General features: G+C 32.1%; 1 protein-coding gene across 3 annotated transcripts in view; it reads right to left on the bottom strand.

The window, feature by feature from the left end:
- Positions 1-22,640, bottom strand: part of LOC103570764 (protein TANC2) — a 29,850-nt gene extending 7,210 nt beyond the window's left edge. For 2 of the 3 annotated variants that reach the window (XM_008548619.2, XM_008548621.3), the window contains exons 1-2: positions 22,307-22,640; positions 19,132-19,292 (exon numbers count right to left, since the gene is read on the bottom strand). In XM_008548619.2, the coding sequence (XP_008546841.1) occupies positions 19,132-19,228 (97 nt within the window). In that variant the 5' untranslated portion in view covers positions 19,229-19,292; positions 22,307-22,640. Of the gene's footprint in view, positions 1-9,426; positions 9,943-19,131; positions 19,293-22,306 lie in introns of those variants that run through there. The other variant, XM_008548620.3, reaches the window with a different exon arrangement.
- Between the last annotated feature and the right edge of the window lie 448 nt (positions 22,641-23,088).

Genomic DNA, 23,088 nt, shown 5'->3' with positions numbered 1-23,088 from the left:
AGACCCGAAAAATTTGATTTGTGTTCCGGCTAAATTTCAGATTGGGCAATGCATTTCCATGACTCAGAAAAACTACTTCTGGAAACGTACCTGCGGAGCTAATTTACTTCAAAAATTTCTGTGTAAGTTTTGCATGCAACGAAAACTGCGTCTCCGTAAAAAATAACTTGTGATTATACTAATGTGAATTTTGCAGAACGGTCGGCTATACATTTGACAAAAGACATTCATGGAACCATTCAGTCCCAGACCGACACAGTCCACAAAAAATTTGTTGTACTGTAAAATGACGTCGCTCAAAAATATTAATTTGAACTGTCGATCCAAGAAAAAGTGCAAACTCGGATCGCGAGTTAATAAATTCATCAGCTCGTGATATTGTAGCCGTGACAAGTTACAAGATTCCTAAAAAACACCTTTTATTACACCAGTTTGTAGTAACGCTACAACAAATTGATAAATTTTCTCTCTAGTATTCTACTAATGACGCAATCCATAAATATAACACAAGGTTACTAGAAAGGTTTGTAATTACCTCCGGCGCCTGTCAGTCTATCTAAGCGATCATACAAATTCCTTAGACATTACATACACTAAAATATATATATTATACATTATATATATATATTTGATACATTAAGATTTATATCTACATCTACATCTACGCATTTAAATCTTTTAAACTAAAAACGTGGGAATGCCTGCGCGCAACAGTAAATTTATATAGATATATATATATCTATATATATTTTTACAATATAACAAAAGATCGGTAAGGCTTTAGACAGACTGTAAGGCACAGCTTAAAAGAAGGGAATAAATACAAAAGGAGAGTTAAGTTTGAAGTAGAGAGTTGGAAAATAGAAACGAGTAAACAGGTGGTAGGTAACTCTTAGCTCTGTAGTATTGCTTTAGGTCGAACATTCGCTTAATCGTGTTTTCGCTCTCTCGCTCAAACTCGGTCTTGTAGTTGGGCGGTTACCAGACAATATATTTTACTCTTAAGAGTAGTCTACAACTGCAGACACATTGCAAGAGGATTTTAACGAGCTCTTTTTCATTCTCTCTCTCTTTCTCTCTCTCTCCTCTCTCTGTCTCTCTCTTTAATCTCAACTCAGTTGAACTAAAGATCTGCCAGAGAATACTAGAACTACTACACGGAGAAAACATTATTCTATAGAAGAGATTCAGAGGCTGCTCAAGTTCGAGATCAAAAAACGTAACGGTCGGTCTACACTAACGATCGGCAATTTATCAAATTTACCAGACTGGGACAGCAAACAAATGAAATATTTTATTAAAACAATTGACGGTTGTTGTTAATAAAACAATGTAATGAATATAAGAGAAACAAAGTAAGACAAACAGCGAATTCGAGCTTCAAAAGGAATATAAACTCAGACGTTAGTCAGTTATATTACATCGTCAGTAGCGTAAGTACCGAGAAGGAGGAGGTCGACATGAGTGCGTTGACCCAGGTCTTACGGTAACCCGCAAGAAACAACTGCACACTGGAAACTGAAAACCTTGATATACCATTCTAAATCACTTTGTGCACTCCATTAACTCTTAAACTCGCCAACTGCACGGCCAACGCGGGCGCGATAAAAAAAAACAATTCAAATTTTCGCGCGCTTGGATTCAAATGAGCCCGACAGGCGGCTACGGCTGACTGCGCCTTCTCGCACCCGAAATTTGCTAATAGCCTTTAATAACGGGTCCGTAATTATGCTCTCTGCTCACTACAGTGTAACTGAAAGGCATAGTATAAAAAGCAGCTGTCTAACGCGCTCTATTTATTCGCAGATCATAAAAGATTAATATTTTAAATTATCTGACGTCCATTGACGTGCATTCAAGCGAATTAAAAATATTCTTTGAGTATTTTTAATATTTTATTTTATTTTATTTAACTTTATCGTTTCTCGGAGCGAGAATTAAAACCAAGAGAATTCCGATTTAAAAGTTTGGAATGAGTCGTTAATTCGATCCATTAGTCCACTTAGTATCTCACCTCGCGATTTGAATTTACAACCGGCGGTTCTCAGTATCTTGACATTATAAAAATGTAAATAATGAAATATTATAAAAATAGTGTTTTTACATTCTTGCCAGGTAAAATATATGAGATAAGACTGGGAAGATAAAGAAAAAGGTGCCCTGGTATTCCTCAGATTAAATTTAACCAAAGAGAATTTCCTAGTGAGTAAGACTGCACGGTGGTAAGATAGGAAGCTCAGATTAATCGAAATTGATACCGGCATATCCTCTTATATAAACATATATAGATATATAAAGAACATTGTCAGTAATCTTTGACCTGAAGAAGAAATCGGATTGTAATTTTATGTCCGGAGCTGCGTGTAAAGCTTCTGGATACCCATCGATTCGCGGCGAGCTACGAGTGCCATTAAATTTAACCGTAGATTTTTTAAAAATTAAGGCATTTACAATAAATATCTATACATATGTATATATATTATTTATAATATATGTACGTTGAGAGCAAGGTCTCGTTATCGTGGCTCGTAAAATACCCGATTGGAATTGACGCTCATGAGAAAGCGAGATAAGTGTGACTATTTGTGTGCTCATGGACTCGGGCTCGATCTTGTGTGTTATATTACACATGTGTGCAACACACAGATTATGCTCATGTGTATATATTTATTTCTCGTTAACCATCAGCATAACATACATTTAACTATTCGGTATCCAACACAAGTGGAACACTGAAAGATTGTTTATTTTCTCAAAGTAAAGAGAGTTTTTAGTTAAATTTGCTGAATTGGATAATAATACTCGTATATATTTATAGTTAATATTTGTGTACAGCATATCCTGCTTAAAGGATTACATAGATCAACGGCTAATGTGTACATGTATAAATCTATTTATGTATGAATGTATATATATAAGCAGTGAGGTTTGAGTTATTAATGGATTTGCTGAGTAGCCCGATGAAAATGTGAGAGATAAATCTCGGATCGACAATCGCTGGTTGTTGTTATTTATTGGAAGGCATATTGACATAGTTAGAGGCCAATATTGACCCTGACCTATGTCATAAATAATAAAAGGAACGTACGCTGGGTTGGGACCTCGTCGAGTCAAGTGCAAATATTTCAGCTGCCAACGTTTCTATTAATCAATACTTTAATTTATTGTTTTAATTCCAGTGATTGATTTCAATAGAGCTAACTGTTGTCTTGATAAATTTCTCACTCTTATTTAAATTCTTTTGCTAAGTAAAGAAGAAACATTATAAGAGATGCTCATTAATGTTTATACAAATGTTTGATATTACTAAGAAAATATTGGTCTTATGAAAAAAATTTTCAAACAAAAGTTGTAGGAAATTTAATATTCTGAAAAAAATGTCTCTTATGATTTTTTTATACGACCAATATTTTCACCGCAATTCTAAAATTAAGATTCATAATGAATGATTCAAATTTTTGATAATTATGAAAATCTTAATTCTGAAATTACGGCTTTATTATTGGTCCTATGAAAAAATTGTAGGAGACCTTTTTTCTATAAAATTAAATTTGAAACAACTTTTGTTTGAAAAATTTTTTTATATGACCAATATTTTCAACGCAATTCTAAAATTAAGATTAATAATGAATGATTGAAATTTTTGATAATTATGGAAATCTTAATTCTGAAATTACGGCTTTATTATTGGTCCTATGGAAAAATTATAAGAGACCTTTTTTCTATAAAATTAAATTTGAAACAACTTTTGTTTTAAAAATTTTTTTATACGATCAATATTTCCGCCATAATATCAAAATAAAATAAAATTTTTACGAGTGACTTTTTGAAAAAATTACAATTTTCTGTATTTTTGAATATTTTGTTTTGCTCATAAATTTACCGAATGTAAAATACATAAATTTATTAGCAAAAAGATAAAAATTAAAGAACAAGAAGAAGAAGCAGAGGTAGTTTATTATATATTGTGTAAAAAAAAAATGAAACAAAAAGGGGAATATAAAGTTGCGTGACTAATAACTGTTAATAATAATTCCCATGGAATTTACTCGGGTAAAAAATCCTCGAGGAATTGATCTGGCTTATTAACTTGGATTAATATAATATAATAGTGCGTGTACATGCCGGCACTCTTTTTGCCAGCCCTTGGCTCCAGAATCCGCAATGCATTTAAATTTAATAAATTAATATTCATATGTATCTGCTCGTATTAATTACTCTTAAATATTAAATTAACTTAACTAAACTAAACATTACAACCGTGTAATTGATATTACTCGCTTTTATTCCTCGTGTAATTTCTCACATTCAGTTATTTTTCAACTTCCAGCTCCAATCTGCTTTATTTAATATATATGTTGTATATTATGTCAAAAACTCGTTCTACATCTTGATAAGAGAATCGATTCATCAGTTTTACTCGTAGGTCCGAGTTTAATTTTTAAAAATTAATATGAGTAAGGTACGAAATAAAATAAAATAAAGCAGAATGAGAACGAGAATGAGAATGAGAACGAGTACGAGAACGAAATAAGATTTCTCGTTTCGCGGTTGATAATTAACCAGTTTAAGGTATATAATTTTGAGGCAGTTAAATCTTTAGCAGTTGAACGCTTTTGTAAATTATTATTACAAGTGTGCTAAGTGTTCACTAAAAAGTAGAGTAAGTGTACAATATAATTATTTATTTTTCAAATCTATACATGTATATTTAATTGGGCTATTAGACTATTGTTTGTTTTTTAGTAAATATATATCATTATTGTGCGTTTACTGGATTTTTTAAAATTATTTGCATTGAAAAATATCTATAGATAATTATCATGAGTAGTGTAGAAAAAAAAGTAACGGAAAAAAATTTTAATGAGTAAATTAATTTAGTTAAGCGGCTGTTTGTAAATTTTTTAAGTCAGATTATAGAGACTGGGTAATTTTATATTTTTTAAACTTGTTTTGAATTATTTATCGGAATCGCAGATTAATGAAACAAATTTAAGTAAGATAAAATATATATATATTTTAAATTATGTTGTTTGTGAAAAAATTTTGAATTGTGTTAAAAATGGGGTTCTGTCACTTTTGGCCCGCGGTCAAAATAACCGTTTAAAAAAAAAGCGGTAATTTAAATTTGTAAACTATGATGAAATTTATTTCACGGTTATTTTGTCATTTGATTATTTTTCCATAGACATTTTATTCGCGGTTATTAAATCGTGTCATTGAATATGAACCTTATGAAATTAAAATTTTTGATTTATATGAAATTCAAAAAAAAAAAAATTCGATCAGACTTTTCATGACCGAAAAGATAAGCCAATTACTAAATTCTTAGAAAAAATAATTTAAAGACCTGGGAATATAAATTTCTAATTGCCTTATAATTGAAAAAGATGTCAATTTAAAATTTGTCACAATAAAACTTAACATCCATTTGAAAGTAAAAACTAAGAAAACTAAAAGTTGACTATAAAAAATGAAAATATAAATTACCATAAATTATAATAATTTTCCGAATCCGTCAGAGCAACTCGGCAACCACTAAATGAAAGTGTCCAACAAATTAAAATCCAACTAGTCCACTGTCAGGTGTCAAGCCGTCACACAAATTAGCCCTTCGCATCTCCAAGGTTTTCACACCAACGGCTTGTATATATAAGCCCACTACATCCTCAACTACAACAACTACATCTCCAACTACACAACAACCAGCCGGCTCATAAAATGAGTACAACCTAAACAGGTTTGGTTCCATGACCAGCCGAGACGTTTCGAGACGATGCACCCGACTGGATGTGAAAAATAAAAATAAATAATAATAATAATAAAGAATAGGACCTGCGTCTTGTCGTATCCTTGGTATCCACGAATCTCAGCAAGCAGAATCCCCGGAGAGTAAAAACTCTCTGGTCCCTGGGCCCTACCTGGCTACTACACCACTAGAATTATTTTACCTGCCGTTTCTCATGCTTTCGAATGAACAAAATAAAAAAATATCCTACTCAATCCAACTTAAGTCTATGCAAATTAAATCTACTATTGTACTTTTCAATGAGAAATCTCTTGCTCTGTGAATTTTTTAAAAAAATAAAAAATCATCGAGCGCTTCCTAGAATCTAAGACTAATTGTACACTCGGCCGCATCAGACCATTAGTTAAAAAAAAATTTTTTGTAATTACTTCGAGTCAGAGATTAATTTCTAAATTTAAAAATTTGTCACGTCTAATGACGGCAATTTGTAATTTACTTTTACTTAAATATTTTTTGTGCCCGGGTCGGTGTCTGAAGAAGGTTAAAATGTCGCGACAATTATTTTGAATCATTACGAATACTATAGGTCACTCGTCGCGGCTACGATGATGATGATGATGATGATGATGATGATTATGATGATGAAGAAGAATCGAGGCTTTCGATCAGCTTTCACCGTTACATTACACGTACAAATGTATTATACCCATTACAATATACAATATAATACAGCGTGTTATATATATATATATATATATATATATATATATCTATATATATTTAAACCGTAAGGTTTTTTAAAAGAGTAAATATGTTTTTTTTGGGTCCCTGAGTCACGAATCGATTTGTAACGTGTCCAGTTGGAGATAATCGATGTGTGGGTTTACACTTGAGACGGATAAAAATAAATATCGGTGATGTCTCAGTTATGCCCGATGCGAATCTTTTAATTCATTTGCTGCCTTTTTTATTTTATTTAAATATTTAATTACTCTTATTATTTAATACCGAGTTTAAAGGTCACGAGATTTTTATCTCCTTAAATTATATGCATTCGGATATTTTTTTAAAATTTTTACCTGAAGTAATAACGCGCTTTTTTTAATTTATCAAAATTACGAGTAATTTTTTTAAGTAAAAATTTTTAATTTTTTATTTCATTTGGCATAAAATTATACCGGAAGTAATAAAAATTAAATTTATAAGTGTAAATATAAAATATAAGAATCGTAAAATCGCAATCATACAAAAAATATAAAAATAAATAAAATGTGTATCATAAATTAATAACTTTAGTACGTAAAATAAAAAAATAAAAAAACAGCGCGATAAAAAGTCGGTTTAAATAGATAAAAAATGTATGAATTAAAACTGTATAGAGATAGAATATTTTAGTGTCTACTTAAGACATTAGCAAAAAAAAAAAAAAATTATGATTAATATTAAAAAAAAAAAAAAAGAGTAACGAATCGTGACTTTCGATCTTGGGCTTTCACTAAATGAATGATTTCATTGGAGATGTTCGCACGGCTCTCGAATCGATTCGTCACGTGCCAGCGGTACCGATATATCGATTTCCTCGTTTCGATTGAAATCACATAAATGTATAAATAAAATAAAATTAAAAAAGAAATAATTGTTAAGTACGAAGCGAGGAGCTAAAAATTGGAGAACGCATGACATAACCGTCATATCTGTTGTATAATACGTATACATATATATATATTGGATCCCTTTATGTTTGTGTACAATCTCAGGGGCTTTTATTTCTTATAAATAACAACAAAACCGGTCTTTAATCACTCGCTGTGATTTAATGCCGTCTCGTGCACAATGTTAAGGGTCATTATCTAAATTAGTCGAGTTTTAATATCTTTTACTTTTTACTTTTAAACAAAACTATTTTATAAATTATACTATTTTTTTTTTTTTTTAATAAGTAATATTTATCTTTGTCATTACATTCTTACATATCTGAGTAATGTTAATCGGAAATATAAAAAAATTAATGATAATAAAATTTTATCAACACTCGAAATTTAGTCAGAAAAAAAATTTGGAGTAATTAAACTTTGAAACTCTTATAATGACCAAACTATTGACTTTACGTGAAAAGTCATTGATATATTTTTTATAGGAAATTTAATTTCCTACAAAAAAGTTCCTTATCATTTTTACCGTAGCTCAAATACTTCAATCAAAAATCTAGTTTCAAAATTATAATTACTGAGAAAAATTTTTTGGTATTCATTAATTGGGTCGATTTCATCAAAAATATTGAGTTTACGTTGAAAGTCAAAGAATACTTTTTTGTAGAAAATTAAATTTCCTAAAAAATCTTATCTATACATTTTTTTCGTTTCTGCGATAGTTTAGCCAGAATTTTAAAAAATTAGTTTAAAAATCAAAAATACTCCAAAATTGTCATCTAATTATATCTCATATATTTTTTTATAAAAAGTTCTATCAAGAATAAAAAATATATGACTGTATAACAAATTAATATGAACCATAATTTAAAAATTTTTCTTACTCCAAAAAATTTCCAACAAAAAATCTCATTATCTACTACTATATATATTTATATATATGTATATATTTAAACCTCATAACAAAGAATCATAGACTTAGATATTACAACTCAGTCTTCAAAGCTGTTTTTAAATTCCAATAGTTACTTTTTAAAGTGACGCGTTCACTACATACATTAATATATACATACATACATATATATATGATGAAATACCTGTTTTCTTAGATATTATTCACAGGTGTATTTGTAACATTGCTCGTTTTACATACTCACATATATTTTATTGCCGCTTAAATACTTATTTACACTCGAAAAAAAATGATCCTTTCCCCCAACCCAATTAATTAAACCCCCCACCAAATTTAATTCCGATAATTTATTTTAAAAAGAGAAAGTGATAAAAAAAAACGCCAATAGATAACTCTGTTATTAATATCTCATTAAAAATGATTCACGTAAAATACTCTGACAGATAAAATACCGTCAGCGTGACGTCTGACGTATAAAAATAATCCTTGCTAACAAAATACAATAAAAGTAAATAATAATTACTGTCCTGGTGGCAGGACTCGTATCGTCACGCTCCAGAAATAAAAGTCTCAATTACATTTAATTGAGTTCAACATCTACAGGTGGTCTATAAAATTTAATTGCAATTTGAATACCGTCTATTTCAATGAATTAGAATTTAAAATAATAATAATAAATTTAAATTTATTTTTAAACTGACATTTGAAAAAGAATCTGGAGTCCGGCCAGTCCGCGCGCAATGCAATTAGATGACCGACTCTAAATAAAAGAGCTGAATAATTCGAATTCAATTGAAGGTAATGAGTATCGTTACGGGTAATGTAATCCTTGATAAGCACACCTAGCTGGTATATCATCCTCTCGAGACCTCAGGCGCCTCATTGTCGGGATTATTGCTAGCCCACGAGCATTACCCGCAATACTTTCTTACTCTTTATTTATTTTTTTAAATTTAAACTGCAGATTGCCAAGACCAAGACCAAGACCAAGACTGGAATTGAACTCGCCTGGATTTGTTAGACTGAACAAGATGGTGATGATGATGATGAAGACGAATAACAGGAATTAAAATAAGAAGATAGAGTTTGAGAAGAAGAAAGAAAATGACACTCACCAAGAACCGAATGACTAAGACCGGATCCAGGCCGTGGAGGCGAACATCTTCTCATTCTGTCTGGAGGCGCCATACCTTGCGCTTTTACCTTTTGTATATATGTATATATATTATACTGTTATATATTTATGTATGTATGTAAGAAGAGTATAGAACACTGGAAAAGACTCTACTGGTTAAATCCAGTAGCAGTCGTCAGCACTCCCGTCTCATCGTTCACGTCTAGATCACTCGAGGCATGCAGTCACGTTTAAACTTCCCACGACAAAGATCCTCTGATATTTATGTACTTGTTTTTGTTTATCAAATAATTATATTAGCACTAGCACTTGGAGCACCGGGCGGGTTAAATAAATCCTTGGGCCAGCCATCGGTGATATTAATAAATTTCGGAGTCGAGTTCGAGTCCGACTCGGAGGAGAAAAAAGGACAAGTGTACGGCAAGAAAGCCCGCGGCGAACTGATTGCTGCTGAGAGTGCGAGTACTTGGGAGTACGAATGGAAGTGAGGAACCAAGACTGGCTGGCGGTCGACTGATTGGCTGAGGGGCCGGTTGCCGTTCAACGCCGTACAATATTGCTTGTGTATATTGTACGTTCAACTGAATAATTATTTACTATTTTACTGCTGACTGGAGTCTACTTAATTATTTTATTCAAATAAGTGGGGGATTTTTTGTCATTTTTTTTAATATTTTGAGTTTTTATTTTTGATTTGGTGATCGAGTTTGAAGTGGGCCAAGAGTTCGACCGAGTAATCGGAGTAAGGCTGTGTTTTTTTAAAAAGTAGATTGATGTACCCCCATGGGTACGTTGACAGGAAGAATATAAGAGTAGCATGGCAGCATGGGTTAATGTCAGGCTGACGATCAAGTACTTGTTCTTGTTGGACGTTTCCTTATCAGTCTAATGTCTAATGACACTAGAACCTTCTATATAAATATATATAAAAAACGGAGCAAAATAGGCAACGGCATTTTTTTTTTTACTTAAACGTCTTAGTCATCAAATAATCATTTAATGTCACTTTGAAAAAAATCTGGGGCAAAATGGGCCTTGCAAAAATTAAAAATTTCGAATTTCTTAATTTCTCATATTATTTGCTCTTATACTTTTAAAAAAAATTTTAAGGGCCATTTTACTGGCAGTTAAAAAAAAATTCTGCAGACTATTTTACTTCCTATATATATAAGTATAAAAGTTGTTAAATGTTTTTATAGAAACAATTATTTAAAATCGTTTCGTTTTATTTTATTTATTATTGGAAACAAAGAAAAAAAAATAAGGAAGAAGTTAATAGGCAGTATCCTGCTCCAAAAAACAGAGATCTCGATCCATGAGAAAATATATACGGTGGTGTTGTAGGATGTGTGTTACGGTGTGTAGGCTCGCGTGACGCGACGCCTTCGCATGGGATCTCTCGGTCTCACAGGTGCCTCTTTGGACTCTTGGTTGTGCATCGATCCACCCAAAGTAGAACAACTTCCGTTAACCGTTTGTGCATATCGCTTTCAGTTGAATATGTTTTTTTTTTTTTTTTTTTTTTGTATCTGTTCATTTTAATTTACACACAGGGGAGACGGCCCCCTTGAAAAGTTGCCCGTCAATGACAAAAAAAATATTGGTCTGCGGGAAAAAAAAGTAATTGACCCATAGACACCTTGAGCTTTGGCCACCAAAATTAAAAACTGATGGACTCGAGGACAAGCAGCGGAGGCTGGAGTTTATAGTTCGAAAAGCAAAGGGCATTTTATTGGGGATTACCGGCAGTAAAAATGTCTCAGCCTGTAGGTTGGGTTGTGAGGTTTAAAAGAAGGCTGTATATATTTATACTCGTGAGAAATAATGAGAGAGGAAGTGAGAGAAAATAATAATAAGACCTGATTCAACTGGAACGTGACGATTCGTAAGTATGCCCAGGGGCCTTTTTTCCAAACTTAACTCACTGTACCCTTTTTTTTTTTCTTACGGGATATATATATATTTTTAAAGATAAAAAATAAATAAAGATTCAGAGGGTTTAGGAGTTTCATTTTTATTACTTTATTTATTTTTACTTTTATATTTATTTAAAAGAGGATTTATTAGGCTTTTGTGGATATTTTAACTGGCAAATAAAAAATAATTGATTATAAATTCGAATTAAGATTTACTGTTTTATATTTTTTTCTATCTAATTTATTAAATTATCACTAAAAATATTTTTTCAAAAGCCTTAATAAATTTTTATCATCAATTAAATTTAAAAAAAAATCAAATTTATCAAAATATATTTTCAGGGAGCATTAAATTCTCTCTAAAAAAAAAATTACCCATGGGTTATTTTAAAAATCCCGTCGTAAATTAAAAACTAAAAAAATCCGAATAATTAAAATTTAAAATTTTTTACAGAAGCCAGCATTTATTGAGTGTTCCTTTATCCTTTATATAAGCGTAGCAGCATAACTAACTTACACACACTCGTCATCGCCAACACACGTGTAAACATAAACTGCATATGAGTGCAGCAGGCAACAGTAGAGTAACAGCAGCGTGACTTTACCTGTCGCATGTGCGTGCCAACGTGAATATCTTTTACCTTACAAACATTGATATATACATAATATATATATATATATATACATCTACACACTGATTCCATACAACAGAATCTACTACAGCCCAACCGACATCCAGCAGCCACGCAGTCCTTAGCGGATGCGGGTGGGCGGACCGGGATCTTACAACGACGGGTTTAGAGGTTCACATATCGTAATATAGAACCAAAAAAAAAATAAAAATAGTGTCGACTGCAAGCCCTCATACGCTGGCTCGAAAGTAAGCCCGTACCTGCGATATCTGCATCCTCTGTGCGCAATGTGTGCGGTGTCTTGTAGACATGATGCACACATTGCCCCCATTGCTACTCTCTGAAACCCGGGGCTCTACGACAGGGGTAATTAAAGGTCTGACGTATGCTAGAGGTACATATGCACCTACGGAGGTTTTAATAAAAAATTTCCATGCAGAAAACGCGGAATTAAAAATAAATATGTTAATGTCTGGTGATTGCAACAAAAGCAAAAAGCTTTTAAATTAAACCCATTACTTGTCTTTTAGTTCTCAAAGATAAAGATGACGGGTTGGTAATTTTTTTTTTTTTTTTTTTTTAAGCTGGAGCTGGAGTTGAAGCCAAAGTACTTGACACACTCAGACACTTGGACGTAAATATTACAAGAGATTCCGGAGTGTTGGACGTCATCGTGTGCATATGGATGTAAGTACACAGTGTAAGTACATGTATGCATAAATATATGAGTGGAGGGGCTAATAATAAGAATTATTATAAATATTAATACGAGTACCGAAATATTATTTGAGGCAAATGCTACCGAGTACGTTACGCTCGTAAATCATTACGTCCGAACAACTTTCACGAGCACCGTCGCCTTGGACAAAAAATTATAAATAAAAAATAAAATAATATATATATGTAGAAATATATATATTTATGTGTAAATGTGTTTGCAATGTAGTTTAAACCGTGGAGTCGAGTTAAATAAAATAATCTTATCTTTCATTAATTTTCATTATTTTTATTTGCAGATTTTATGTCAACGTTCATCGAGGTCAGACAGGTTTTTTAATTTTTTATCTTACCATTTTTTCGTTAATAAATTTTTAGACATTTTTATTAAATGGATTATTACGAAACTGAAAGGTTTATTTGAATATTTTAAAAAAATTTATCGAGCGCCGGCTTGGGGACTCGAACCGCTTACTCTGGGATTAAGCGAATAAAAAGTATCGGAATGAAAATTTAATGGTTTGTAGATTAAAATAGAGTAATATTATGTTTAGTTTACATTTACAAGTAATTCTAATGTAAGGGGGTTGAGAGGGACTTTTAGCGTCTGGCGGGAGCATGGGACAAATTAAGTGTACGCGATCTTGTGGAGATAGCGATGGGGAACTAGAAGCAAATGTATCGGAAACTGGGAACAAGTGTGTGCATAAAAGAAGCCGGCAGGTCTTTTAGAAGCTTGTTTTCAATATGTATGTGTGTGTGTGTGTGTGTGTGTGTGTGTGTGTGTAAGTTTACTACAGTCTGGTTGTAAAGCTGGTTGCTGGTGACTGCTGGCTGGTGGCTGGTGGCTGGTGGGCATAAAATGTTGGTGTGCATGGCATGGTGTGCAGAGTTGTGTTACCATGGACATGAACACCACACGCGAATCAAGAAAGGACGCGCCGCTAGCATACTCTTATATGTACACATACGTGGCCTTATACGGGGCACAGACGCGACACGTGATCGTGCCAACAAAAAGAGGAAGCCAACGTTTCATTCTGCCTATATGAGTATACTCCATGGTGTTCACTTTCGGCGAACACATTCATACCATATGCCTTAAACTTTTTGTTATTTTTTACTATCAAAGCTTGCTGTCATCGCACATTCGTGAAAAATTTATTTAAAACCTATTTCGTGTTTAAATAAATTTTTAGGAGCGAAGGCTGATAAATAATATTTTTTTAAAAATTATACATGTGAAGAATCGCTCGAGGAATAAATAAAAAATAATTAAAAGCGATTCGCGTGGTAGACATAGACATGAATGAAAGAGTTAGATAGTGGTGTGTACCCACAAAAGACATATAACACAAACTGTTAAATTAAAACGGGGAATTATCCGGTACGCGTGGGCGAGAGAAACAACTTGAGCGTTAAATCATCTCAATGATTCGCGAGGCGATGAGCCCCCATACTCACACATTACTAACACGCCTACAGAGATTAACTTCCTGTCCATCGATCGACCAATGCCCGTTTGTTTTTTATTTTTTCCTGAATATTCAGCTAAATGGCATAGACAAAAATTTAAAATCGTCTAAGGTATAGATTATTTTGTTGCCGGACGGAATTGTAGAGTTGCGAAGAAGGGCCGACATAAAAGTATAGAATTTAAAACAAAACCTCAAACCTCAAGATTATTTTAAACGAGTATCCTTGATCTACCTGCGTAACTTTGAGCCTTCAACGATAGACTACAGATGATTCCTCTGGAGCAGAGGAAATACTGACCACTGGGGACTGAGAGACGGGACCAGAGGCTGAGACGAGCCGAAGAATCTTGCGTGTGTTAAAACGAGGGTAAAAAAATTTTAAAACAGAGGATGAGGAGAAAATATTGCCAGGGAACTTCCAAACTGGAGCTACAGTCCAGTTTCAATTTCTCGTCCTACCGGTATACCAAACGTTCACCTTCACTGTACTGGTACTGGGCGCGAAGCTCCATCGCGGATCGTGTTACATGTTAAAAAACAACAAGTAAGACATCATTGAAGATATATATTTATATATACAGCGTGTATTCTCAATGTATGTAACTTTTGACAGTATCCAGTTGATTTTCATCATCGATACTGTTATTATTCATTTATTATATTTGTTATAATATTATTTATGTACACATAAATAATAAGAGGATTTTAAATATGAAAAATTTTTATTTATCTAATTTTTACGATCAGAGTTTAAAGCCATTTCCCGGGTCAAAAATAACAAATTTTGATTTTTTAATTTTTAGCCACGTTTATAGAAAATACATTTGATTTTGGCAAACTTTTGACTCTGTCAAATTTCAGTTATTTTTTGACCCCTTTAATTTAAATATTCAAATTAATGTTTTATGATTTTGTGTAGGATTACTTATTACTATTTTAATAATTTCTATTTGTTTTTTAAGAAGCCTTGAGTCCGGCAAAAAAAAATCAATAAATAATAATAATGATCGTCCATATAAATTTGTAGATTAGTATCAGTGTTTTGAATTTTAAATAAATATATCAAATCCCATTTGATAAATCTTGTCTGGAATTATAAATCGATAATTACAAATTACCATAATAAAATAATATAAATGAAATAATAAAATGAAATATTCATTTTATAAAAAAAATAAAGGAAAATATCTGTCTAGTTGACAATATGAAATATATACTGAGCAATGCCATTAACTTGAGTGTATATTGATCAAAATAAGTAGACCAGAGGCTTTTAGCAAGTCTACCGTCACATGTGTAGTATGAATTCCATTTCCAAGATTTCATAGCCCGTCGTCCTGTCTGCGGTGTTTGTTGTATCCAAGCTATACCATCTTATACCCAAGACAGTACACTTGTATTGGTTTTGCACCAGAGCAGAGCAGACCAGAGCAGGGTGATAGCATGATAACATGTTCGCCCACGCGGCTCCCACGCCGCTTACTATTTTCTCTCTTTCTCTTATTTTGAATTTACCAATACAACTTGGTGTTTGGTCTGGTATTGGTCTTGCTTGAGTTCCATCTCCCTCTGGCCTCCATTATCGCGCAATATCTCACCTCTCGCGCTTTCTCCTGCAGCTCTGTACACTTATTGCTGTTATTATTATTATATATTCTTGTCTGTTACCGCTACACTAGTAAACACTCAATGCGATACATAATACGAGTAGAGAGTTGGTTCATTCATCCGCTCGTTCTTTCATTCACTTTACACTCAATATACATAAAACGTCATTACAATATTATTATTATTCATTATTGTTATTATTGCGGTGCATATGTGTACGTACTTTCGATACACGATAAATAGCCCACCTATTATTTATAACGCTGATGTCACGTTTATAATTTCTCGAACACTTAAATTGCTGTAGCAGTCATTAATTCAAATGAACACATTAAATTATTCGTTTATTATCTTGTTGGTTGTTTTATTATTATTAAGCTCTAAAAGTCTTTATGTGTTATTTTTCTTTTTTTTTTTTTTTATTAAACTGTTTTGATCTCATAACTTTATAATGACTGGTAGATTTAAAACTCGAATAACTTTTTCTATCGGGCTGGAATCTAACTCGTGTCGAAATTGCTTTTTAAATGTCTTTATTATTATATTTAATTATTATATCAATACATTGATTTCCAATCAATAGACTAATCAATTTTTTCATTGGCACGATACTTCAAAGGACCGCGGTTAGAATCCTGGTTATGACTTTTTTTTTTTTCAATTAGAAATTTAATTCAAGTCTGGGTAAAAAGGTTTAATAGGGCTGAAGTCACTTCGAAATTGTAAAATTTTATTGTAGAAGGGCGAAAATTGCCCTATAGATTGTTTCGGTCTATTTTCGGCCAGACTTTTTTTTTTTTTAATAAAATTACCGAAAAATTTAAAGCAACTTAATATAGAACAGAAACTTTTCAAATTTTCAACCTAATTTCCGGTTAAATTTCGACGGATAATTTTCGACCTCGTGTTCCCTACCTACGGCTTTTGCCTGCCACTTTTTGGCTGATAAGAAATTATATAATTTTTTTACTTGAAAGATCAATTAATAAATTTACAGTCTCAAGTTTTGGAATCCCGATGACTGTTTTTTCTGTTTTAATAAAAAAAAAAAAAAAAAAATAAAAATTAACTATGAACTGATGATTGAAAAACAATGAAATTAAAACATTAAGCAGTTAATTTAAAATCTCTTGTAAAAAAAAGCGGTATTAAAACTAACGAGTCACTTGAGGGCAGTGCAACAGTGTGTAGTAACATATTTATATAATTTTATTTTTCATGGCTCCAGATCTCGTGTATCCCTTGTATAATTCATTCCCAACGATCTCTGTTTTAATTTGCCCGTGGGACTCTTGAGTAAAGACTGTAGCAACCTGTCTCTTCGTCCAGATAAAAACGCGAGTTAACCTCCGCTTCAACACAACATCCTTCTCTTGTTAAAAGTTGAAAGCTAAGCCCGAGATCGATTATCTCTTTCCACATTTTTTACAACAATTTCAAAAAATTTTATTGTGATCCGTTTTTTATTTTTTACCTCTAGATTACGTGTCCGAGATTTAAGATCTCAACTCAACGTACTACGATTCTTCATCTGCGCAAACTGTTTTGCTGGCTCTAGCGGAGCACTTCGAGAGCTATACGCTACGTGTCTTGCATTAAATATTATTCTTGGGTTTTTATATTTATAATAAGAATCGTATACGCCATAAACATTGCGAGAGATGGAAACTGGAAACACTTTTATTTTTATTTTTTTAACTACTTCCTAGTTCCATACAGAAAATTATTATTATAAAATAATGAGTAAATTATTTTCATATGAAAAATTACTAAACAATAATAATCATGTTATTTACGTTTTTTATTTTATATACTTTCCTTTAATTTACATCCTCGGCATCTAAGATTAACTTTGAACGTGAGTACGATTCTCGAACTTAAATATGAGATTATTTTAACACTTTTAATTTTTATATTAACTCAATTATTCTTGTCTTTATTTCTATACTCAAGATTTAATCTTTTTTTTTTTTTTGCAGCCAAAAATTTCATGACAAGAAAATATAACATGGGGTAAAACGGACGATTTTTTCAATGAGACCGTGGCACGACGGATCCACTTTTTAAAAATTTGTAAAAATCAAAATTTCTTTCTATCTTCAAAACTGCTGCCTAATTATTTTTTTGGCAAAATATTGAGGAGGTCCATCATTCCCTGGTTTCCCTCTACATGAAGCTCAAAAAAAATTTTCATTGCCCATTTTACCCTCAGCAATAATTGTGCCGCTAAAAAAGTCTAAATAAATTTATTTTTCTCTAGAGCGGTCCATTTTACCCCAAATAGTTATTTAGCCACCGAGAAGTGAAATAATAAGAATTTTTTTTATGCGACCCATTTTGCCCCTCCCTCAGACTATCCAAGAGTGAAAACTATCCTACTGATTTTTTTTACTGTGTAACAAAAAAATAACTGATAAATAATAATTATTGAAATAAAAAAAAAAAAAAAAAAAAAAAAAACTATAAGTATCGACGGCAATAAAACGGAACAACGACGTCCGTGAGGAAGTGATTGAGAAATTAATATAGAAACGAGCCAGACGGCGCCAGAAGTATGATAACTGTTATCATGGGTTTAAAAGAGAGACGCACACCTCGCCCGAGGAGGGATTCAACAACACAATATCGATATCAGTCTATTATTAAAATTTATATTTTTTTTTTTCGACCTCGACAGCTAAACATTTAATGCCTACGCCCGCTAATCCAGTCTGCGTTCGATTAAATTCGATAATCACTTTAATCTATACGTCGTTTTTTAAAAACTTGAAGCGTAACAATATTTTTATTTTTTAGCTTTCGCAATAAATATCCAAGTAATTCATTGCAATTATCATTTTTTTATCTGACCCAATTTACTTTTCCAAGGGAAAATTAATAATAAGTAATTATTTATGAATTTGTTATTAATATTGATATTGTAATTAATGATTGCATAGGTTTGTTGAGACGGTAAATAAAATAGCGGATTTCAAATAGCCAGCGATTGGATTCAACAAGACTGAACTATAAATATTTGGAAAGACAAGTTGGATGAGTCATCGAGGAGGAAAGTTTCTTGTTCACTTGTCGTACTTGTCTACTGGTATCTTGTCATCGCGAGTCGCGAGTCGAGTCGCGAGCCGTGAGATCTCGAGGCAGAATCACCAAGAGGACACTCACCTTGTATTAATCGTAATTAATCGTCTCATATATTTCCATCCAACTTACGTCTAGGTAATTAGCAAGTTGCTTCGAGCAAACGATCCTCGATTAATTAACCCGGCCATTTTTTCGCCTTTTCCTTTATGACGGAATTATTCACTTTTTTTTTTACTTTTATTAGTTCACTTACCATTATTGTAAATTTCTTCATTAACTAACGTGTCTTCGTCGTCTGTATCTGGTCCCAAAGATACTGGGGTGTAGACCAAAGAATCTCGAGCCCTCATTTCTTGTTTTTGTGGATTAATTCGTTTTATTTCAATTATTCTTCATTTAGAATCTTGTTCGGAGCTGAAAAATTAAATTTTATGATTAGAAAAAATTCTGAGAAATTCTTAGCGAAATTTTTCTGAATAGTGACATTACCAACAAGAGATACTAATCGATTGATGGTAAAAATATCCAGCAATGGAAAAATAGAATCTTATTTGAGAATTTACGGTAATTATAGAAATAATTTATGCATTCGTAGAAATGTGGGAAAAATTCGCAAATGGATGGGAAAAATTAACTGTATGTATGAAAATAATTACTACAATTCTGGGAATCATTCATGCAAGATTATGGGAACATTTGCCATGAAAATTTTTCCAATTCAGGAAAAATTACTTTTATGAAATTTTCACTATTTGTTAAAATGCATTTTTTTCAAAGAAATCACAAATTGATAAAATTTGTTAGACGATTCAAAATTTTTATGGAAAATTTTCATAAAAGGAATTGTAGTTTTTTTTAATAAAAATATATATAAATATAGTATTTTTTCCAGACTTGTTCAAACTTGTTCCAGCCTCTAGGTTTCTTCTAGGGGTCAGACAGTCTGCACCTCCCTGTTTAAAAATATTGATAAAAAAGAATTAAAAATGATGAAATTTGAATTCTCTTCAATAATTTCCATTCTTTTGCTTGTATATATAGATAATATACAGTTTGCATGGAGTGACCACTTCCCAATTCTTTTCAATCAGTATTTTTAACCACGACTAAGTCTAATTTTTCAGAAAATTTACTAGAAGTAAAATAAAATATCTCCCAATTCCGAAGTAATGAAATTTAATGCAAAGATATATGAATTCTGACCAAAAATGCTCCGTCATTATTCAAATTTTCTGTTTCAAAATTTAAAAAAATCTATTATTACTACAGTTACTGTAACATTATCATAATTGTACTTGACATAAATATAAATAAAAAAAAAAAAATATAGACAAAAGTGTCTTGCGTCGAAATTCAGTGCGAAATAATCTATTTTAGTCTTTGGCGTCTGGACTACTGTACTCTGCGTTACTAGACGCCGTTATTCTTCGAAACCCGTCGACGAGCTCGGGCAAGATTACCACCAAGAGCAACAAAACCGAGGCCATCGTCAGGAAGGAATTCCTGCTTAGAAAAAAAAATCATCTCTGCTTAGACTATTCTATTCATTTTATCTTTTTCCCATTCTTTTTATACTCACATATATGTATATATATATATATCTATAGATATATTTACATTTACACTTATTTTTATTTTATAAATTTACTTTCGGCGGTTAGTTATCGCCCAGAATGTATCAATATCTATTTTAGTATCCCCGGTAATTTTTTGTCTCAAATTTTTAAATTTCTCCACTTGAAGCTCTCAATTTTTTTTTTCAAATTTTAATCCAGCCATTGAATTTTTTTTTTCCAAGCGGAGGGTAGGATATAGAATTATTTAAAGTTAAATTAGAGCGTATAATTCCAACAACGGAAAGCTATCTCAAGATAAACGGAAGCAGGAGACACGATATAAACGTTTAGAGAAAAAATAATAATCAGAGGTGACGGAAATCCAACAGCTGAACTTACAAATTATATTTTGATTCAAATTATAATTGTTTGCGCGCTTAAACTTGTATTATTACTTAAACAATTACTCTGGCTCTATTAATAGAATTAATTAAATCATTAATGTGTGAAAATAAAAAGTTATTAAATATAAACGTGGGACTAAGGTCAGGTCTTTTAAATAAAACATCCGCATTTGCCGATGGGACAAAGGGAAGTTGGAATTCGCACGATATTTTTTTTTTATGAAAATATTTTGTAGTTTAATTTTTTCACATATACATTACTGATTACTCGAAAATTTATTTATAATTAAAAAAGATTAACTTTTAGCTGTCAAAAAATGAAGGCGTCTGTCATTCGCCTGTCGCACGCGCGCTGGGTATCAAAATGCAAGGGAACAAGGCATCATTTCATTTTAGAATGCCCTACATGCAGATGTATAATAATGTCAAGCTAAATCTTCCGTGAGTTCGTTCAACCTTCAAAGCAAACTTACATCAAAGCTTTATTTTTTTACCGTCACCCCCCGCGGTCGGAAGTCAGGTAATTATTTTTCTACGTACAGATATTTATACTACTTGTTATTCCACGGAAAATCTTAATGCCCTTTCTGCAAACACTCTAGACCGCAATTCACTTATTTTTTTATTAATTTAGTGCCCTAAGATGGTCATAGGAGCTAGAAACTCCATAAACGTGTCATGGGTTGGAGCTCTCGGAGGATCGCGGTTCGAATCCCGTCCACGGAATTTTTGAAAATTTTTTTTTTAAATAAAGAGAAAAATGTTAATAAGACGCTTTTTTAATTTCGAGACTTTAAAATAAATTTTAAAAATAATGAAAGGGTAAAAGAAATAAAATTCTATTGAGGAAGCTCTATTTCCGGTAATGAATTCAAAGTAGCTAAACTACGCGACTGTTCCGAATTTATAAGATGTGTCATCCATTTCCTCAGGTCAATGACTTTCATTAGACCTTGACAATTAATTAATTAACTAGAAATTTATAAAATCTCGTGTCTAAAAATTTTAATTTGTCTAGAGTCCAGTTATTTTGTAAAATATCTTTCGGTGAAATAATTAAAATTTATTGTCATGTAAAAATAATTAAAGTCCTCGCAGACTTCGCGGGCAGACTAAACCCATCAGACGCGATTGCTTCCGTGGAATATCTGCGGACTAAAGATAGAACCGGGTCTCGAGTAGGCGCCTGAGAGACCCCCAGCGAAGCGGACTCTTCCTCCAGACGAAATTCATTCTCGGGATCCCCTTTACCCTTTCACCCTTTTCTGCAAACCGTTCCCCTTATAAATATATAAAAATAATGATCTACTCCAGCTCCACAAGAGCATAATTTAAATTTTAAAATTAATTACTCAGCTAAAGTTGAATTTTTTTTCGACATCCAATACATCCCCTGTTAAAATGTCGTAGGGATGCCGTGAAAAAATTCAAAAAATTTTTTAAAAATAAAATCACTAAAATAACTTACCGGTGATTTTAATCCTTAAAATAGTAATGACGGTTTCAAAAGTCTTTTTAGCATTCCGAATGACAATTCCATCTCTTGATCCCCAAATATCTTCATACTCTTTTTTATTATTTTTTTTTTGCACACATTTCTAATAAATTACTCTTTCAACACTTGGTTGCACTTCACTGACTATAAATAAATAATAAATAATAAATAAATTAACTATTGGCTTGCAATACAAATAAATAAATATATGCTAATCAGTATTAAAAATAAATAAATAAATTAAAGTGACGTCTGAACTCGGAGCCGAGATGACGAACCGACTCGTCGACGAGCTTTGAAACGACTGCAACGTTCGCTGCACACTCCAGCGAGGGTACGAAAAAAGTTATATTCTTACACATATATATTTAAATGTATGTGGGGAAGAGCTTAAGCTCCTCTTGGCTTACTCGGGTTCCCGTCTCGTCTATCATGATCTCTCGCGGTCAGAGGAAACGCGTAAACGCGCGTGCGAGACATTAAGCTCGCGCGTGTTACACTTCTCTATAATACACTCCCTCATACTTTTTATTATTTTATTTAACTTGGGGTTTCCCCCAGCTTTTAAATTATTGTTTTTTCACTTTTTATCCATTTACAGTACACACTACCATCTAAATCCAGGGGAGGACATTTTTTTTTATTACTAATTTTAAAAAATGAAGTGACGTCTACAGTCAGGATTTTAACTTTGATTTAAAAATAACAATTAATTATTAATGCTGTCAAATTTTTGATATTACGCCGGAAATATA

This window comes from Microplitis demolitor, chromosome 5, assembly GCF_026212275.2.
Source record: "Microplitis demolitor isolate Queensland-Clemson2020A chromosome 5, iyMicDemo2.1a, whole genome shotgun sequence".
In the NCBI taxonomy this organism is placed as follows: domain Eukaryota; kingdom Metazoa; phylum Arthropoda; class Insecta; order Hymenoptera; family Braconidae; genus Microplitis; species Microplitis demolitor.
The sequence above is the reverse complement of the archived record's forward strand: the minus strand, read 5'-3'. Positions and strand labels throughout refer to the sequence as shown.